The 16,795-nt window shown below is 58.0% G+C and overlaps 4 protein-coding genes across 15 annotated transcripts in view; 3 read left to right on the top strand and 1 right to left on the bottom strand.

The window, feature by feature from the left end:
- The window catches only part of SAFB (scaffold attachment factor B), a 32,781-nt gene extending 29,240 nt beyond the window's left edge, over nucleotides 1–3,541 (top strand). For 2 of the 3 annotated variants that reach the window (XM_032465819.1, XM_032465821.1), the window contains 4 exons: nucleotides 2,219–2,337; nucleotides 2,661–2,767; nucleotides 2,952–3,018; nucleotides 3,231–3,541. In XM_032465819.1, coding sequence (XP_032321710.1) covers nucleotides 2,219–2,337; nucleotides 2,661–2,767; nucleotides 2,952–3,018; nucleotides 3,231–3,360 — 423 coding nt within the window. In that variant the 3' untranslated portion in view covers nucleotides 3,361–3,541. The remainder of the gene's footprint in view (nucleotides 1–2,218; nucleotides 2,338–2,660; nucleotides 2,768–2,951; nucleotides 3,019–3,230) is intronic. The other variant, XM_032465820.1, reaches the window with a different exon arrangement.
- A 3,620-nt stretch (nucleotides 3,542–7,161) lies between these two features.
- Nucleotides 7,162–8,866, bottom strand: MICOS13 (mitochondrial contact site and cristae organizing system subunit 13). Its single transcript, XM_006177561.3, has 4 exons — nucleotides 8,730–8,866; nucleotides 7,997–8,174; nucleotides 7,742–7,793; nucleotides 7,162–7,398 (listed from the first exon to the last, which is right to left on the bottom strand). The coding sequence occupies exons 1-4, from the start codon at nucleotides 8,756–8,758 to the stop codon at nucleotides 7,301–7,303; spliced, it is 357 nt and encodes a 118-aa protein (XP_006177623.1). The 5' UTR covers nucleotides 8,759–8,866; the 3' UTR covers nucleotides 7,162–7,300.
- Nucleotides 8,867–9,142: 276 nt separating this feature from the next.
- HSD11B1L (hydroxysteroid 11-beta dehydrogenase 1 like) lies at nucleotides 9,143–14,302 on the top strand. 9 transcript variants are annotated; one of them, XM_014553163.2, is made up of 7 exons: nucleotides 9,143–9,267; nucleotides 11,214–11,331; nucleotides 11,415–11,545; nucleotides 12,190–12,301; nucleotides 12,666–12,757; nucleotides 13,069–13,461; nucleotides 13,557–14,302. In XM_014553163.2, the coding sequence occupies exons 2-7, from the start codon at nucleotides 11,259–11,261 to the stop codon at nucleotides 13,986–13,988; spliced, it is 1,233 nt and encodes a 410-aa protein (XP_014408649.1). In that variant the 5' UTR covers nucleotides 9,143–9,267; nucleotides 11,214–11,258; the 3' UTR covers nucleotides 13,989–14,302. The 9 variants fall into 9 exon arrangements, with proteins under 9 accessions (XP_014408649.1, XP_032321716.1, XP_032321717.1 ...); XM_032465825.1 differs by lacking the exon at nucleotides 9,143–9,267 and adding an exon at nucleotides 9,304–9,404; XM_032465826.1 differs by lacking the exon at nucleotides 9,143–9,267 and adding an exon at nucleotides 9,327–9,379.
- Nucleotides 14,303–15,365: 1,063 nt separating this feature from the next.
- RPL36 (ribosomal protein L36) lies at nucleotides 15,366–16,699 on the top strand. Of its 2 annotated transcripts, none has more exons than XM_032465831.1 (4): nucleotides 15,366–15,499; nucleotides 15,675–15,769; nucleotides 16,361–16,495; nucleotides 16,568–16,699. In XM_032465831.1, exons 2-4 carry the CDS (start codon nucleotides 15,677–15,679, stop codon nucleotides 16,655–16,657), a joined length of 318 nt encoding a protein of 105 aa, XP_032321722.1. In that variant the 5' UTR covers nucleotides 15,366–15,499; nucleotides 15,675–15,676; the 3' UTR covers nucleotides 16,658–16,699. The 2 variants fall into 2 exon arrangements, with proteins under 2 accessions (XP_032321722.1, XP_032321723.1); XM_032465832.1 differs by having other exon boundaries at nucleotides 15,433–15,564.
- The last annotated feature ends 96 nt before the right edge of the window (nucleotides 16,700–16,795 follow it).

The raw sequence follows: 16,795 nt of genomic DNA, 5'->3' as shown, positions 1-16,795 counted from the left end.
AGGAAGTGCGGCAGCTGCGACATTTGTGGAGTGACACAGTGAATGGTTTGTGCTCGGTCTTGGCCCAAAATCCAAACAGACATTCGGAAGTTTTGTTGGGCCTTGACCCTGAGATTCTGTACACTTAGTGGCTACACCAGTGCTGAAGTGCTGGGGAGCCTGGCGGGAGTCTGGCGGGCTCTGTTGGAAAGTGCTTTGCGACCCACAGCGCTGCCTAGATGCCACGCCTCATGTTGTAGAGTTCAAGTGCGTCTGGAGCCTCAGTGGGCGCCAGTCAGCCCAAGCCCGCTGAGCCCTGGGAAAGACCTGAGCTGGGCTCGTGTGCCTGCTCCTTGCAGGGTTAACACATTAGGAAATAAGCTCAGTTTTCTCCTTTTCTCCTATCTTACATTTAGATCGAGAACTTCCTCAAAGAGCCTTGACTCTTTAGTGGCTTTTCTTGGAAAATCAGAGGAATAGGAAAGGCTGTGGTCAGGGCATTGTTCTGACAGAACCGCTAGCCTGTAAGTCATTCCTTTCCCTGACTCGGGCATCGATGTTTCGATCTGTCCTCCACCCTCAGCTCCTGAGAACGTGGCTAGAGATAACTAGGCTCCTTGGCTGCCGCCTGGGGAGTAATTGTTTACCCCTCAGGTGATTCCTTTTTTTCTGCTCCTGGACGTAAATCTTAACATGCAACTAAATCTAGACTTAGTCTCCTGGGTTTCCTTTGGTGGAGACGTTGAGCACCGTGGTTAAATGTCCAGGCTCCAGAACCTGGACCGGGGTCATATCCTGGTACCAGCAGTTCTGCTGAGCCAGTTTCTCCAGCTGTGAAATGAGGGTGACTGTTCCTACCGCCTAGGGTGGCAGGAGTTAGGGGTGATGCACGTGCCTGCCCAGGCCTTCCTGTTGCTCTTAATCGTTGTTAGCTCCGTTTCACATGATCAGGTAGTGCTCTCTCCCCTGAAGCTCACAGGGCAGTTTTCTCACATCCATGATCATAAATTAGGCACAAACAACAAAGGGTGACACGTGATACACGGGGCAAAGCAGCAGTGACAGAACTAGGTCTTGCTGAGGTGAACTTCTCTACTTTAAATGCCTCTCTGTCCAGTTTGGGGTCTTCAGAAGGCTCTTGATAAAAGGTCGTTCTTCAGTCATGAGCTGTAATTTTTTAAAACCCTGTGTGCCTTGAAGGTTGTTGGTAGAACTATTTTGGGAGTCCTGTTTGAGCAGCCCTTGTTACATTTGGCAGCACTGACTTTCATGGACACGTTGGCTTGGGATTTCACTCCTTAAGGAGCACTGCTCTATTTTGTCCGTCTTGTAAAATTGACCCCCGTTTCTTGTGTGGAGGGAGGTGTCGGCACACATTTGGGGGAGCAGGCGGCAGTGCTGCCCAGCGCGCTGAGGTCCAACACTTAGGGCTCCCGTCCGAGCCTCTGTGTCAGAGCGTGCTGGCTGAGCAGACGGTGACAGGGCGGCTGCAGGGGTCCTCAGGGCTTCATTACCAGGACTCCTTTCTCCTTCCTCCTCCCTCCTCACTTAGAACAGAGTCTAGGGGGAAAGCCCCAAGGCCACAGGTTGGGGACCATAGCCACCTCACCTGGACCTTCCAGTCATCTGGCAGGAGCAGGCTTTGGGTGAAAGGAAAGGAGTGGACATTTATTTAAACAGACTATGAGGCTTCCTCTTCCATCCTCCCGGGGTCGGGCCCCCCGAGGCCTGTGGCGGCCTCGCAGTTCCCAGGGCAGTGCCGCAGAGTAGGCCGGTGGGCTGCCACGGGGTGCATCCTGGGTAGTGCAGGGACAAGATGTCAGGCCCTGAAGTGAGTTGTGTCAAGGGATCCTTGGTGGCCCTTCTGCTTTGGTGGCTCCGTGCAGCTTGTAATTACATTCTAAACACGAGCACCTGGCAGTGTGGGCCCTGCCTGGTGTGGAGCGGTCACTCAGCCCCAGCACCCCTCAATCTGTCAGTGCCTGAATCTTCTGACTGGGGAGACCCTAGTCCTGTCTTCTCCCCATGCCATGAGTAGACTTCGGGGGTGCAGCCGTGTTGTGCCAGCTGAAATGGCCTGTGTGGCTTCAGACGGGGTGCAGGATGCCTGCCGGCACTGCCTTGGGCCTGCACGTGCTTCTCTCTGAGTTACCGTCCATCGTCATTAGCTTGTTGACCCGAAGGCCCTGGGATCCAGGGTTGTACTGACGCCTTTTCATTCTGGCCCTTTATCATCTAGCACTACCCCGAACGCCACGGAGGACCAGAGCGCCATGGGCGGGACTCCCGCGATGGGTGGGGCGGATACGGCTCTGACAAGAGGATGAGCGAGGGCCGGGGGCTGCCTCCTCCACCCAGGTTTGTGTCTCACACCCCACAGTGTCCACGCAGGCCTCCACACGCAGCTGGCAGGATCGATCTGTCCAGCCCAGGACCCCTGGTCTCAGGGATGAGCTGAGTGCAGGCCCTGCAGCCCAGCACGCTCACCAGGGCCCAGGCTGCCTCTGAGCTCTCTGAGCGGCATCAGACCCAGAGCCAGTTCCGCTCCCCTACACCCACCACTGCTCGAAGGGCTAGGGGGCTGGGGTCACAGAATGCTAAACCCACCCTCCAGAACGCAGCATGTTGCTGTTCTGAAAGGCAAATGGGGGCAATCCAAGTCAGAGATGTCTTTTTCCAAGGGGCAGACGTGACTGGGGGGACCATGGCCGAAGAATAGAGGATGATCGTGCATGGCAGGGCGCTGCCGACGGAGGCATGATAGACAGGGACCACAAGAGGTGGCAAGGTGAGGACTGGCACTCGGCACGGGCACCTCTGGAGAAACACCTGGAAAGCTGGCGTTGCACCTGCTCGTGAGGGCACGCGGCCTTGCTCCTTGTGGCCTGGGGGTGGGGCTGACTCTGCCACAGGAGAGGTGTCGTGGGTGTCGTAGCTTCTCTCCACCGTGACAGCAGTGTCTGTTCTTGCAGGTGGCGAGAGAAGTATGTCTGGTCACTCTGGGCCGGGTCACATGATGAACCGGGGAGGCATGTCGGGGTAAGTCTGGTCTTCGCATGTGGGCTGCCTTGGTGAAGCTATAGGCAGTCAGGCCTTCCCACCTGGATGTCCCTGCTGCTGAAACAGTGCAGGTCTGTTTCCTGGTGCTGCTGCTGCTGGTCCAGAGGGAAGCAAGCCCTGAAGGGCAGGGCGCAGGCCAGAGCCCACAGACTGGGGCCGTGTGGGCCGATCAGAATCCACCTTTGTTCCAGGCGCGGCAGCTTTGCCCCCGGAGGGGCCTCTCGGGGCCACGTGATCCCGCGCGGCGGCATGCAGGGCGGCTTCGGGGGCCAGAACCGGGGCAGCCGGCCCAACGATGCCCGCTTCACTCGCCGCTACTAAGTGCTTGGAATCCTGTGTTACGTCACTTGGCAACCAGAACATGTCCTGTTAGGAGTTACCTTAAACTGTGTACAATAATTTTTTTTTATCTGCTGCCATATTGTAGCTCAATACAATGTGAATTTGTTTTTTGTTTTTTTGGTTTTTTGTAATAAATGTGTTTCTGTTCACATACCCTTTATTTATTTAAAGTGTCATCTCTTTATTTCCACCTCTTTAAGTAAAATGGAATTATACTCATCAGGGCTAAGCCACAGCTCTTCCTTCAGTGAAGGAGGATGGAAAGAGGCAGCTTTCAGGGACTGTTGGGGTTTCCAGAAGCACTTTGCCAACAGCACACACTTCCCAGCCTGCGTGAGCCCAGGCCCAGCGTTCATAGGACCTTCTGGGTCATGTGTGTCAGCCACCTGTCCCTCCTCTGTGGCCTTGAGATGTTTGCATTGCTCCACCTCCACATCTAAGACTCGCAGCCTTCAGTGGCATTATGTACATTCTTGATGTCTTACAACCACCCCCACCATCATGTCCAGAACTTACTCATCTTCCCAAACTGAAACTCTGCCCCCATTAAACACTGACTCCCTGTCCTCTCCCCCAGCCCTTGACATCCACCACTTACTTCCTGTCTCTGGGTTTGACTCCTCCAGGGATCTTCTGAGTGGAATTGCATCCTAGTGGGGAAGATGTGACCAGGTGTGGTGTAAGGGAAGCAGAAGAGCTGTTGCCACCAGGAGGTGATGGGGTCCCCTGGGGGAGGGGAGGGTCCAAGTGGTAGGGGAGTTGTCAGGACAGGAGTTGGGAGGGGTGTCTCCACTTATGGTGCAAGGCAGGTGCGTTCAGGGACCAAGTGCTGCCTGGACTCCCGGGGGAGGGGGTCTGCGTTTTCTGGTTGAGGCGGTGTGCTTGTGGGGACGGTGGTGTCCTGTCTCCAGGGTCCTTGTGGCTACGTGGATGGGGTGGAGGCAAGCCTACCCTACTGGGGGAAGAGTGGCCACAGACCTGCCCCTTGGCTCCATGGAAACAGGCCGGTCGCCTCCCCTCCCTGGGGTTCAGCTCTCACACGTTCAAGTAGGATCTGCCCTGTCTGAGGGGTGTGATGCACCAACAACCAAGGCTGCCCGGGCCCCTGTCCCCACAGGGCCCACAGTCAGGGAGAGACACAGGCCCAGGCCCTTACACCTGTTGGCTGAACAAAGCCCCGCTCCACCAGGCCAGGCTCACCCCAGACCCAGTCCCTGCAGCCCGTGTACACACACCTCGCAGGGCAAAGGGGACACGGCAGGTGGAATTCAGTCAAGGACCTTCATGTGGGAGGTTATCTGGGGTTGGCCAGGTGGATCCTGTGTTACCAGAAGAATCTTTACAAGGGAAATGGGGAGACGGGAGGGCCAGGGGTGGAGATACAAAAAGAGAAAACTACCCTGCTGGCTGTGAAGAGGGGGTGGGGGGGGGTGGTGAGCCGCAGGCCAAGGGTCACAGCAGCTTCCAGAAGTCGGAAAAGGTAGGGAATGGTAGCCTCCCACCCCTCCCCCCAGAGCCCCCAGAAGGAACCAGCCCTGCCCAACCTGGATTTCAGCCTGGATTTCCAACCACCTGGGGTCATTCTGTCCCCTGAAGACCTCTGGCTGCACCAGGAGACATTTGTGGTTGTCATGAGAGGGGGTAAGGAGGTGCCGCTGGCGTTTGGCAGGTGGAGGCAGGGATGCTGCTCTGCACCCTGCCGTGCCTGGGACAGTCCCCAGTGTCAGGGATGCTGAGCTGCAAGTTTCTGCCCCAGGGTGGTGGGCGCTGTGTGAGTACACACCAGGCACCGAGGAGGCCCAGAGAAGGCGCTTGGGGAAGGAGCTAGGGGAGGCTTCCTGGGAGAGGGGGCGGCTAAGCCGAGGGCAGGATGAACAGGATTCAGCCAGGAGGAAGGATGGCTGATGGAGGGGGCGCAAACTGGTGGGCAAAAGCTGGTGGGGAAAACCAGCTGCATTCTGGGAACTGAGGGCCGCCAGTCTGTCCAAGAATGGAGGGGAGGAGTGGGCTCACAAGGAGGGCAGTGGAGAGCCACACGCGTTTGAGTAAGGCGGTGACATCGTCAGACTTGGTCTTCAGGAACAGGAGGAGGGGGCAGGCCTGGAAGTGGTCTTGGTGCTGTTAAGAAATACAAGTCAGTAGAGAGGGATTGGGGTCTGACTGGACGAGGGGACAGAGGCAGCTCTGGTCTCCAGACAGCAGGGAGAGTTGTGGGGCCAAGCAGAGCCGGCAGCTGACCCTGGGCACCTGGGTGCAGGCTGTGGTCAGTGACCGGCCACCAGAGTCTGGGGTCAAGTTTTCCAGGAGGGCCAGGCACAACCCCAGGGCAGCTCCTGGATTTCCTGCAAGGCTGGTTTCCCTTTCCTGTGTGCTCCACTGTGCCAGTATTGGGCTGCTAAGGGTTGTTCAAGGCAGGTGGCCTTGGCAGGTCTCCCCCTCCCTCCATAAAATGGTGACAGTAATAATGCGAGGGTTTAAGTTCACGCCCTGGGCTCTGGGCAGATAGAGGGGACCAGGAACCTGGTGGGGCAAGTTTCTCCTGTAAAATGGGCCCATAAGGCTGCTGAAAGGGCTCAGTGGATAGTCAGGCTGGGGCTAGTCACAGGGCTTGCCCTTGAACCCGAGCTGACCTCCAGGCCTCTGCAATGGCCAGCACCAGCTCCATCCTGGGCAGCAGAGGATCAGGGACAGCCCCCGGCCTGGCCTATCCAGGCCTCATCTTAGACATGCTCCACAGAGGTCCAACAAGGACAGGGGCCTGTGGGACCCAAGTGGCTTCCAGGTGACGTGCTGGACATGGGAGACCCACCTGGAGACCAGGTCACTCAGGGCTCTCCCTCCCCTGCCCCTACCCCTACTCCTCCCTTGCCAGAGGGATGGACAGACAGGTGCTGGCTTCTACTCCCAGGGAAATGCCTGGCCTCTGGCCTCTGGCCTCTGCTTCCCTCAACTGAAACACTGCTGTCCCCTCCTGGCTCATGGCCCTGAGTGGGCTGTCTCCTACATCAAATGACATAAAGCCCAGAACTTTTAGGAACAGAGATCTCCTGCATTTTCCAGGCCAGTTCCCTGCTCCCGGGAGCCTCCTGGGCCGGCCTCTGGCTCCCATCCAAGCCCACCTCCTACCTAGTCTGGGGCAGAGGTTTCCTCCTGCTGTCACCGTGGTGGGATGCCCTCTGTGGCTGGATGCTGGGGGCCTCACAGGGAGCCTCTCGAGGGCAGACCCTCCCTGCAGCTCCAGTCGGATGGAGATGTTTAGGTCAGCAGGTAGCTGACCCCGTGAGGGACGGGGGTGTCAGAGAAGGCTTCCCAAGGGAGCAGGGGCCGTCTGGAGGACAGGGCCTTATCGGTCAAGGAAACTCCCTGCATGGCGTGACCACCAGGCCATGACCCCAGGAATCCCCAGGTTGGGGGGGGGTGCAATGAGAGTGAACACAAGGCGCAAGCAGGGACTAGACTAGGCAGGCAGACCAGTGAGCTGAGCAGGACAGAGAATCAGCAGCTGCAGGGGCTCCTGGTGGTGTAGACCAGCCCTCACCCCCAGACTGCCCTGCTCTGGGCTCAGCCCTCCGAGAACTGAGGAGACCACCGACCCAGGTGGGCCCTCAGCACTTTCTCAACCCTTCCCAGGGCTGCTGAGCACTCCCCACGCCAGGCCCAGGGCCCAGGGCCCAGGGCCCAGGGCCCAGGCGAAAAGGTGAGCCTCGGCCTTCAGCTAAGGTCAGTTCCTAAGGAGCCCCCAGGAGGCAGAAGCCCACACCACCGGGGCCAGCACACGGGTTGGGGAACACTTCCAAGTCCTTTATTGGACTGGCAAGGCCGGAGCTGCCCTCGGAGTGGGGTCCCAGTCTGGTGTCTTTAGGTCCTTGGTGCCCCTGCCCCTGTCCCCCGCCTGGGGCAGGTGGCGTCCTCTGACAGGCTACTTGGTTCGCTCCTTCAGGTATTCCCAACCTTCTTTGGAGTACTCCCAGGCCTTGGAGGGGGCCACCGACAGAGCCGACATCATTGTGATGATCCCTGTGGGAAGGGAGGGCCCGGCGCCTTCAGCGAAGGGGTTTGGTCCAACCCCCAGGAAACCCTAAATCCGCATGACTTTTAGAAGCAGGACTTCCAGCTCTCAGTTCCACACAGGGAAAAAGGCAGAGGCCACACGATGTGCTCTGATGCAGCCCCAGGCCCTCAAAGGAGGCTCTATCTTGCTTCCACCTCCCTGGAATCCCCACCTCCCTTTTTCTTTTAGATCCGTGGGAAGTGTACACACAGCAGGAAGGGAGCAATGGAAAGGAATGGCCAGGGAGGGAGGTGGGAGGTATCTGGGGCCACGCCCCCCTCCCACCCCACCCCCAAGCAGCTGGCCTACCTGAATTCCAGGACTCCCGGATGTGAAAGTTAAACTTTGGAGGGGCTGGGAGCTGGGAAGAGATGGGGAGAAGGGGTTGGGTGAAAGGGGAAGGCCTGGCAGCCCCAGTTTCCCTCACAGACAGGGGGAGCAGCACACGCCCCAGCGCGGAGGACACCAAGCAGGGCTGCAGGGACCAGGGATCAAAGGCCACCCCAGAGCTGACACCCAACCCCGCTCCTGCCACGCCTGAGCCTCAATCCCAGCTCGCGGTACCTGGGGTATCTTCAGGCCTGTCTGCTCACACACGTACTGGCTGAACTGGTACATGGCGGTGGGGACCACCTCCTCTGCCTTCTGAAGGGCGGCCTGGCTCTTGTCACTGGGTCCCAGCAGCTCCTGGTCGTACACCAGGTAGATAGCACCACCAGCCACACTGCCCTTGATGAGAAACCTGCAGACAGGGAACGGAACCACAGCAGCTCAGCAGACACCGCTGGCCACCTTCCCGGTCTAGGCCCATGGGTGTGATAGTGGGGGTTTAGACCCACAATCCAAAGAGTGACACACCGGAAGCCAGGAAGCTAATGAGGTAAGCACAGTGAAGACTTAAGGCCCCTGACCACCTTCTACCTTCCAGCTCCAGGACGGATCCTACACAAGCAACCTGCAGGGGTTTTCTAAGAGTCCCTGGTCGTTTCCTGCCTGCATGTCACACGCAGCTCCGAGTGCGCATTAACCACCCAACAAACACGTGCGGCACTCCTGCTCCATTTTACAGAGCAGACAACCGAGGCTCGGAGGGGTCTCGTGTGCAGAGTAAGGAAGCAAGGACTCGCTAGGAAGCGGGAAGGAGGCGACGGGCGACCTCGGGAAGCCCCACCGCGAACCGACACGGGAGACCTGGCACTACGGGAAGCGAAGAGCTGGTCGGGAGCAAACCAGAGTACGGTGCCCAAAGAAGAGAACCTTTTCGGGGGCTTGGGGCCCGCCCGGTGGTCACACGAACCTCATCAAGGACCACACTCGGGGTACCATGATTGCTCGGCTCCGCGCGCAAGGACACTCGGCTCGCCCGTCGCTTCCGGTCGAGGCGCCGCAAAGCCCTCTGGGAGACGTAGTCTCTTATCAGTCGCAAAGGCCTCCGGGAGTCGGAGTCTCTGTACCTCTCCGAGACGACAGAGAGGGGTAGCGGTCCGACTGCAAAATGATCCTGCGGAGCTTTTACCTCAGGGCCCGGCCGCCGCAAAGCTGTCTGGGAAAAGTAGTCAGCACCGCCCCGTGATGACAGCTCATTTAGCCGCCCAGCCTCCTAGGAAATGCAGTCCGGCGCGCCACGGCCCTGGCGACGTGAGGAAAGGAGGAGTCGGGTGTCTGGAGTGAAGCCTGAGGGTGACCAAAGAGATGTCGGAGCCTGGGCGATCCACCCGCGCCCGCGCGGGGGACTGAGGACCCAGGCCTAGGAAGACAGTGCCAGGAAGCCGGTTGTCACGGCAACAAGAGGGCGGACTTGTACAAGATAGGCGGATCTTTAGTCACGTGATCGTGTAGGTGGGGCTTTCCTACGAGGGCGGGGCCAAGGGAGAGCCAGGCGGGAGGTAGTTGCCCGGCAACGCCCGGCGCAGAGTCCCCCACAGCCGGGCCCCTCCCCGCGAGGAGGTGGGCGAGGAGTCACGTGGCTCAGGTCCTACGGGAGGGGGCGTGGTCGGGGGCTGGGTGGACACGACCGCGAAGGGAGGGCAGAGGGGCGTATGCGCGGCTCCCAGGCCCGGACCCCAGCCCCGCTGGACCGAGGGAGAAATTTAGGCCTGATTGGGTGAGTGCGCGGATGGGAGCGTGCAGTGGGTCTCACGCCCCCTTTGTCCAGAGGGGAAACTGAGGCCCAGCAAGGTCAGGGGGCCTGTGGGTTCTGCGGGGATCGAGTTTTCCCCTTTCAACCCTCATCACGGCCTGGCTGCTTCCTCCATCCCATTCATCCATCCATCCACCCACCCTGCCTACCAGCCAACCCCTGCAGGGCCGCTGTGGTCCGGGCCGGGTTGTGGAGAGAGTTGAGCTGAGGGGCTTCACAGCTTTTCCCTGGAAGTGGGAAGAAGTGAGAGAGCATTCCCTGATGAGGGCGAGGAGTTCACTTTTCTGAGAACTGGAAGATTCATAGACAGGAGCGGAGCTGGATGAGGTTGGACAGGAGGGCAGGGGTCAGACCTACTGGGTCTTGTGGGCTGAGGTGAGGAGTTTGCCTCCATCTGGGGCAGTGGCAAATCCTGGGAGGATTTGGAGCAGGAAGAGACATGCCAGATTTTTTTTTTTTTTTTTTTTGAAGACTCCCTATGGCTGTTTGGAAAGGATAGAGTGGGAGGGAGGGAGTGTGAAGATGGGAGAGCCAGGGAGGAGGCAGCTGGAACTTCGCAGTGGGGGCAAAGGAGGTCGGACTGGATTTAGAGCTTGGAGATTTGAGGACTTACCAACCCCAACACCTCTCAGCTTCCTGTGTTCTGGAAGTCAACCTTTCTTCTTTGCCCCATGAAGTTCAGAGGATTATTAAAAACCCCAAGATGTGATGGGCCTATGCCCTTTTCATGGGAGACCCACGACTCCTAGAACGTTAAGCACTTTGCCTATTTCTCTCTCACCTTCTGCCTAGAACAGGTACCTTGATTCCCGCAGCTGAAGTCACATCTTAACCTGATGACACAGACACCTCTATCTCCAAACCAGTCCTGAATGTCCAGTTCCATGGGGTGTCCCCAGACAGTTGTCTTTCTGGGCTCTCCCACTTCTCACTTCCCACGTCCCTCATATCACTGTGGGTTAGTCTAATATCTATTGAGGATGTACTGCATGTCTGGCAGTTTGGGGCATTGAAGATCCAAAAGTGAGCAAAATAGAAGCAGGTTTCCATTTCTTTCCTGGCCCCATGGAACTGAGTCTAAGGGCAAAGAGGGATCCTGAACATGTAACAAATCATCGAGATGATTTAAGGGGATGACCAAGTGCTGAGAAGGAAAAGAAAGTTCTACAGATAAGGGAGAGAGAGGGACCAGGAATAGAGGTGCTTTAGAGAAGGAAGCCAGGGAAGCACGCTCCGAGGAGGTGATTTTGGAGGTGAGACTTGAAAGAGCAAGCCATTGGTTGCATTCCAGAAAAGTATTCCCAGCAGAGGGAACAGCCAGTGCAAAAGTTCTGAGCCAGGATGATGACTAGCTCGTTCTGATGAACAGTGAAGAAGATGGAGTGGCAAAGCAGAGTGAACAAGAGGGGCTGGTCCAGGCAAGGCCTTTTTGGTCACTGAGGCTTTGATTCTAAGTGATACAGGCAGGGGTTTCAGCAGGGGGAGGAGACCGGTGCAGTGGTTCCAGTGATCTGTATGATAACCTGGAGCCAGTGGTGGCCATGGAGATGGGCAAGAGGGGGCAGGGCCAAGGCTGGGGGCATCACTGCGTGCTCTTCTAACAAAGACACAGTTGGGGAAATGGGTATGACTGTGGGCCAGGCCTGTGCCGGCCACCTCTCTCCTGCTGCAGACCCAGGGAGGGCCATGAAGATGCTACTCCTCACTGGGCTGGGAGCCCTGTTCTTTGCCTATTATTGGGATGACAACTTTAACCCAGGTGAGTGCCTTGGGGTGGAGGAGGGAGGAATGATCCGGCTGTCCTGTCCAACCCCCAAGCTGACCAGCCCTGCTCACTGCCAGCCAGCCTCCAGGGAGCCCGAGTGCTGCTGACCGGAGCCAGTGCAGGTGTGGGGGAGGAGCTGGCCTATCACTACGCACGCCTGGGCTCCCACCTGGTGCTCACTGCCCCCACTGAGGCTCTCCTGCAGAAGGTGAGACACCCCATTTCCAGTTTAATGGTGGCGGCAGGGATGGGGGAAAGACAGGGTCTGGGTTTGAATCCCTGCAAGCCTCCAGGCTTCCTGTGTGGCCCTGGGCAAGTCGCTTAATCTCTCTGAGTCCTAGTTTCCTCACTCGCAAAACAGAGACCATAAAAGTACCTTCTCCTAGTTTGTGGCGTTGGGTTGATGCAGTGAGACAGCTGGAAAGCCAGGAGTGTTCCTCAATGAGTGGAAGTATTGATAGTGAGTGACCAAAGGCTGTAGTGATAGCTAGGGTTCTCCAGTTCAAAAGCAGGGTGGGTAGACTCTTCTTAGCAACAGCCTAGTGCTGCTTCAAGGAGATGTAGTTTTGGGGAATAAACCTTCCAAAATTTTAAGAGAGGTCAGAAATCTCAAGATGCATTTGAAATCTCCTGAGTTTTAAATGTTGATGGTCGAGCAAATAGAATGTCCTCTGTCCTGGCCTGTGGTCTACCAGTTTGCTACCCCAGGGGTTAAGCTTTGGGAATGATGTTGAATGGAATCTGAGGCTCATACTAGGGGAGGGGGCTTCAGGCTGGGACCCTAACGGGGCAGGCCGGTGGAGGGGGGCTAGCTGGGGTGGAGGGGCCCACGGGCAGCTCTGGCCCCCTCAGGTGGTAGGGAACTGCCGGAAGCTGGGCGCTCCCAAGGTCTTCTACATCGCTGCGGACATGGCCTTCCCTGAGGTGCCCGAGCGCGTGGTGCGGTTTGCGCTGGACAAGCTGGGTGAGGGGCGGGGCCTGGAGTCTGGGACCTTGGCCTTGGCCTTAGGGGCAGGATCCAAATTAGGGTGGGAGTGTGGTAGTAACGGGAGGCTGAGGGCGGAGATTTATGGACAAGGGGCGTGGCCTGGGGTGGAGCCTCATTGCATCCAGCAACTGTGGACCGAGCCTCATTGGATCTGGGAAGAAGGGAGTAGAGAGGGGTTTCTTTGATCTTAGTTGGGGGCACTATCTGGGGCGGAGCTCATTGGGTCAGTGCTCTGTCAGCTTTGCTAGTTCAGGGGGCAGGATTAGGGGCGGTGTCTTATCAGGCATGGGGGGCGGAGCCTCAAGGACTGACTCCGGGCTGACGGGCCTCTCTGGGCTAGGAGGGCTGGACTACCTGGTGCTGAACCACCTCGGCGCCGCCCCGGCAGGCACGCGGGCCCGCAGAGCCCAGGCGACACGCTGGCTTATGCAGGTGCTCCGACCCTCCGCGGCCCCAGCTCCGCCTCCTCTTGGTTCTGGCTCCGACCTCCCGCCCCAGACTCTCCCCATCTCCTGGGGCCCTGCCACTCCCAGCTCCAGACCCCGCCTTTCCTGGTTCTAGGCTCCGCCCTCTCGACCTTGGCTCCGCCCCCGGGCCTGCTCTCCCTCTTCCATTCGGAACTTCTTCACATTTCTCGAACCCCGCCCCTACCTACCAAGCCCCACCCCCGTGCTCTAGGCTCCGCCCCTGCCCTGTTGGGGTTGGGTTCCTCCTCCGCCCGGTGACGCAGTCGACGACTTCAGGTGAACTTCCTGAGTTACGTGCAACTAACTTCGTTGGCGCTGCCCAGTCTGACCGACAGCAAGGGCTCCCTGGTGGTGGTGTCCTCGTTGCTAGGTGCGTGCACGCGGGGCGGAGAGCGGGGAAGCCACAGGGCTCCATGTGGCTTAGCCTGGAGGTGCCAGGAAGATTTCCTGGAGGAGGGGGAGCAGTGTGTGACTGCTCAGCCGCTGCCCTCCGGCGCCCCCAGGCCGCGTGCCCACCTCCTTCTCCAGCCCCTACTCGGCGGCCAAGTTCGCTCTGGACAGCTTCTTTGGCTCTCTCCGGCGGGAGCTGGACGTGCAGGACGTGAATGTGGCTATCACCATGTGCGTCCTGGGCCTCCGGGATCGCGCCTCAGCCGCGGAGGGTGTCAGGTGAGGCCCAGGGCGCGAGCGTGGACCAGGCGGGGGTTGGGGGTGGGGGCCGCTCAGCCCCAGCCACAGTCCCCACCGCGCACTCCCATCCCCAGGGGCGTCACGAAGGCCAAGGCGGCTCCAGGGCCCAAGGCAGCTCTGGCTGTGATCCGAGGCGGCGCCACACGTGCCTCTGGCGTCTTCTACCCATGGCGCTTCCACCTGCTCTGCCTGCTTCGCGGCTGGCTGCCCTACCCGAGGGCCTGGTTCATCCGCCAGGATCTCAACATCACGGTCCCCGCTGCTGCCTGAGCTCCGAAGACTTTCCAGCTAACTATCCTGGAGCTAGGACTCACACCAAGACACCTCTGAGAGAGTGGCGGAGGTCCAGGAGAAAGTCATCAAGACAGAAAAGTAAAACCGAGACAAACTACCAGCACCTGAAAACAATCAGAACTCCGTGTGCAACTGTCGACAGCTTGCCAGGCATCTTACCAGGAACTTGGAAGACAACACCCCAGCCTTCTCAACTGTCACTAAAGATATGATTGCTGCTTCCATTTTGCAGATGAAAAAACTGAAACTCAGAGAGGCAGTGTCCCAGGTTCCTGGCCACATCAAACAGGTCACAACACCACTGAGCCACCCTGGGAACCCTCTTTGTCTCCAACCTGAAACCACCACATCCCTGATTTGTTTGTTTTGCTCAGCCTCGGAGCATCCTCCAACCCTTGCCGGAGCGAGGGAGCCCTTCAAGCTGTCGATTTGACGGTGGGGTCTGAGAATGAGGAGGAGGAAAAGAACGTGTTCTGGGCTAGATCCAGCCTCTGTTTGATAATAAAAATCTTTCTTCCTTTGCACATCTATTGTTCAAATTCCTTGGTCCTTCCAACTTGCTGGTGGCAGACGAGTTAAGACGAATGTGTGTACCGGCTCCAGAACTCTCAACTTCATTTCACAGGTGGAGAAACAGAGGCTGAGAGACAGCTGGACCTCACCCAAGAAGTCAGATAGAAGGAAGGGTAACTGTGGGCTAAAGGCTTTATTGGCAGCACAAAGTATGTGGTTTATGCACCAATAATGATAACTTGCATCAGGCACTAAGCACTTGGCATTCATGACCTCTTGGCATCTTCACAACTGGAAGTTTGTGCTACCATTGTTCCAATTTTATGGATAAGAAAACTTAGAGGGGAAGTCAATGACAGAAGCTGGGATTCCGAATACCAGACTTCGTCTTTAAGACAACACGTAGGCTGCATCTGCACATCACTGATACTTATATTAATGAGTTAAAAATGGACACTTTCCCTAAAATGGTAAAGAAAAAGCAACTGTAAAGATATAAACTAGAATTAATACAATGTTATAAAATGCTAGCTACTGTTGGCTGTTCAAGGCTCCAAGATCAGCAGGTGTTAGAAGGCCTAACTCCAAAGAGACCAGCCTAAAATTGATTCTGTCTCTTGGAGATAAATAGAATCGAAAGATAAAAACCAGAAAACAATTTTTTTTGTTGTTTCCACTACGCCTCCCATCCCGGCGCCTAAAATTACATCAAGTTATATCAAATGCCAGCAGGGGGCGCTCTACCACAAAGCTTTCCTTAGCTCTAGCCCCGAACTTGGCTCCCTGTATAGTAAAACCGATACATCCGTTTATGGAAGTATTATTTTGTGCCAGGTATCATTATATCTTGTTCATATAGCTTGGAATAGGTACTATTACTGTCATCATCCTATAAATGGAAAAATTCAGGTAATGGGAGGTGAAGTCCCTGGCGCAGGAACAGCTGACTGGCCGCGGAGGTAGGATTCCACCAACTCAACCCACCTGCAGTGGGAGGTACCGCAGCCACAGCCACGCCTACCCAATCCAACTCCTGAGCCCGCTGAGGTAAGCGCGCATGCTCGGGGAGCCCGCAGGGACGCCTCCAGCCGCCAGGCGGAGCGCGCGCCGTTCCTGCCTCTCTAGCCCGCGCCTCCCATGGATGGGTAGATATCCCAGAGTTCCGTGCGCTGTAGGCCCTTCCGCCGCGGCAGCCATTGGGGAGAAGCAGGTTAGTGAAGCTCCGCGTAGCATCTGTTGCCATCTGGACGCTTGGGGCCCCAGTGCAGCTCGTGGGTATGGCTGGGTGCAGCAAGCGAGCGCGGGGTAGCCGAAGCGCGGGGTTCCGAGCGGCGGGGACGGAGCCGAGACTCACCTCCACCCCCTCTCCCCACCCTCGTCTGCAGCCATGGCTCTGCGCTATCCAATGGCCGTGGGCCTCAACAAAGGCCACAAGGTGACCAAGAACGTGAGCAAGCCGAGGCACAGCCGCCGCCGCGGGGTGAGTTCGGGGCGCGCGGGCAGCGGGGGCCTCGCGGAGGGAGGTGGGAAGAGCCTTCGGGCGAAGGGCAGGGCCTGGCAGAGACTCCGGGAGCGCACTGGGCAGCCTTGGGTGGCCCGAGCCGAAGGAAGAGGGTGTCGGGCCTGCTAGAGCAGAGAATGCAGATGTGGTTTCTCGCTTGTGCGGCGACCGCCCACCAGGGCCACGCACCGAGACCCTCCCCCGCCGTGGATTCGGAAGCAGGGGCAGAAGCGAATTGGGAGCGGTTTTGACGCTTGGGCAGGATGTTGCCGAGTATAAAGGTGCCTGGATCTAGACTGGAATGTGGAGGAAAAGCGGACTGCTGGAGTGCCAGGTTGAGGAATTTCGGGCTTGTCGAGGTTTATAGGCTCCATTAGGCGGCCCCGACTCCATGGTGCCCACCCAGCCTGTGTGCAGTAGGAGAAAGTTCTGGGGCCAGGGAGGCCGGGCTGAGATTGGGGACCGGGGAGGATTTGGGTTTGCACTGTTACTCCGGAGACCCAGAGTGGGCTGGCCTCCCCCTCGCGGAGCCATTGCCCTGACGCGCCCCCCCCCCCCCGGTCCCCACAGCGCCTCACCAAGCACACCAAGTTCGTGCGGGACATGATCCGGGAGGTGTGTGGCTTCGCCCCTTATGAGCGGCGGGCCATGGAGCTGCTCAAGGTCTCCAAGGACAAGCGGGCCCTCAAATTCATCAAGAAACGGGTAGATGGAAGCCCTGGGGCGGGGGCGGGGGCGGGACTTGGGGCTCAGGCTCACGGCCCTCCTTGCCGGCAGGTGGGGACACACATCCGCGCCAAGAGGAAGAGAGAGGAGCTGAGCAACGTCCTGGCCGCCATGAGGAAAGCGGCCGCTAAGAAGGACTGAGCCCCTCCCTCACGTCTGTGTGTAATAAAACCTTTTCTGAAATTTGGGTTTTCTGTGCTGGTATGGTGAAGAGGGGGGCCCCAACTACTTGAAACTTGAGGGGCACCTTGGTGAGGGGCATGGTGGTGGGCACAGAAG

Source organism: Camelus ferus, chromosome 22, assembly GCF_009834535.1.
Source record: "Camelus ferus isolate YT-003-E chromosome 22, BCGSAC_Cfer_1.0, whole genome shotgun sequence".
Lineage (NCBI taxonomy): Eukaryota > Metazoa > Chordata > Mammalia > Artiodactyla > Camelidae > Camelus > Camelus ferus.
The sequence above is the reverse complement of the archived record's forward strand: the minus strand, read 5'-3'. Positions and strand labels throughout refer to the sequence as shown.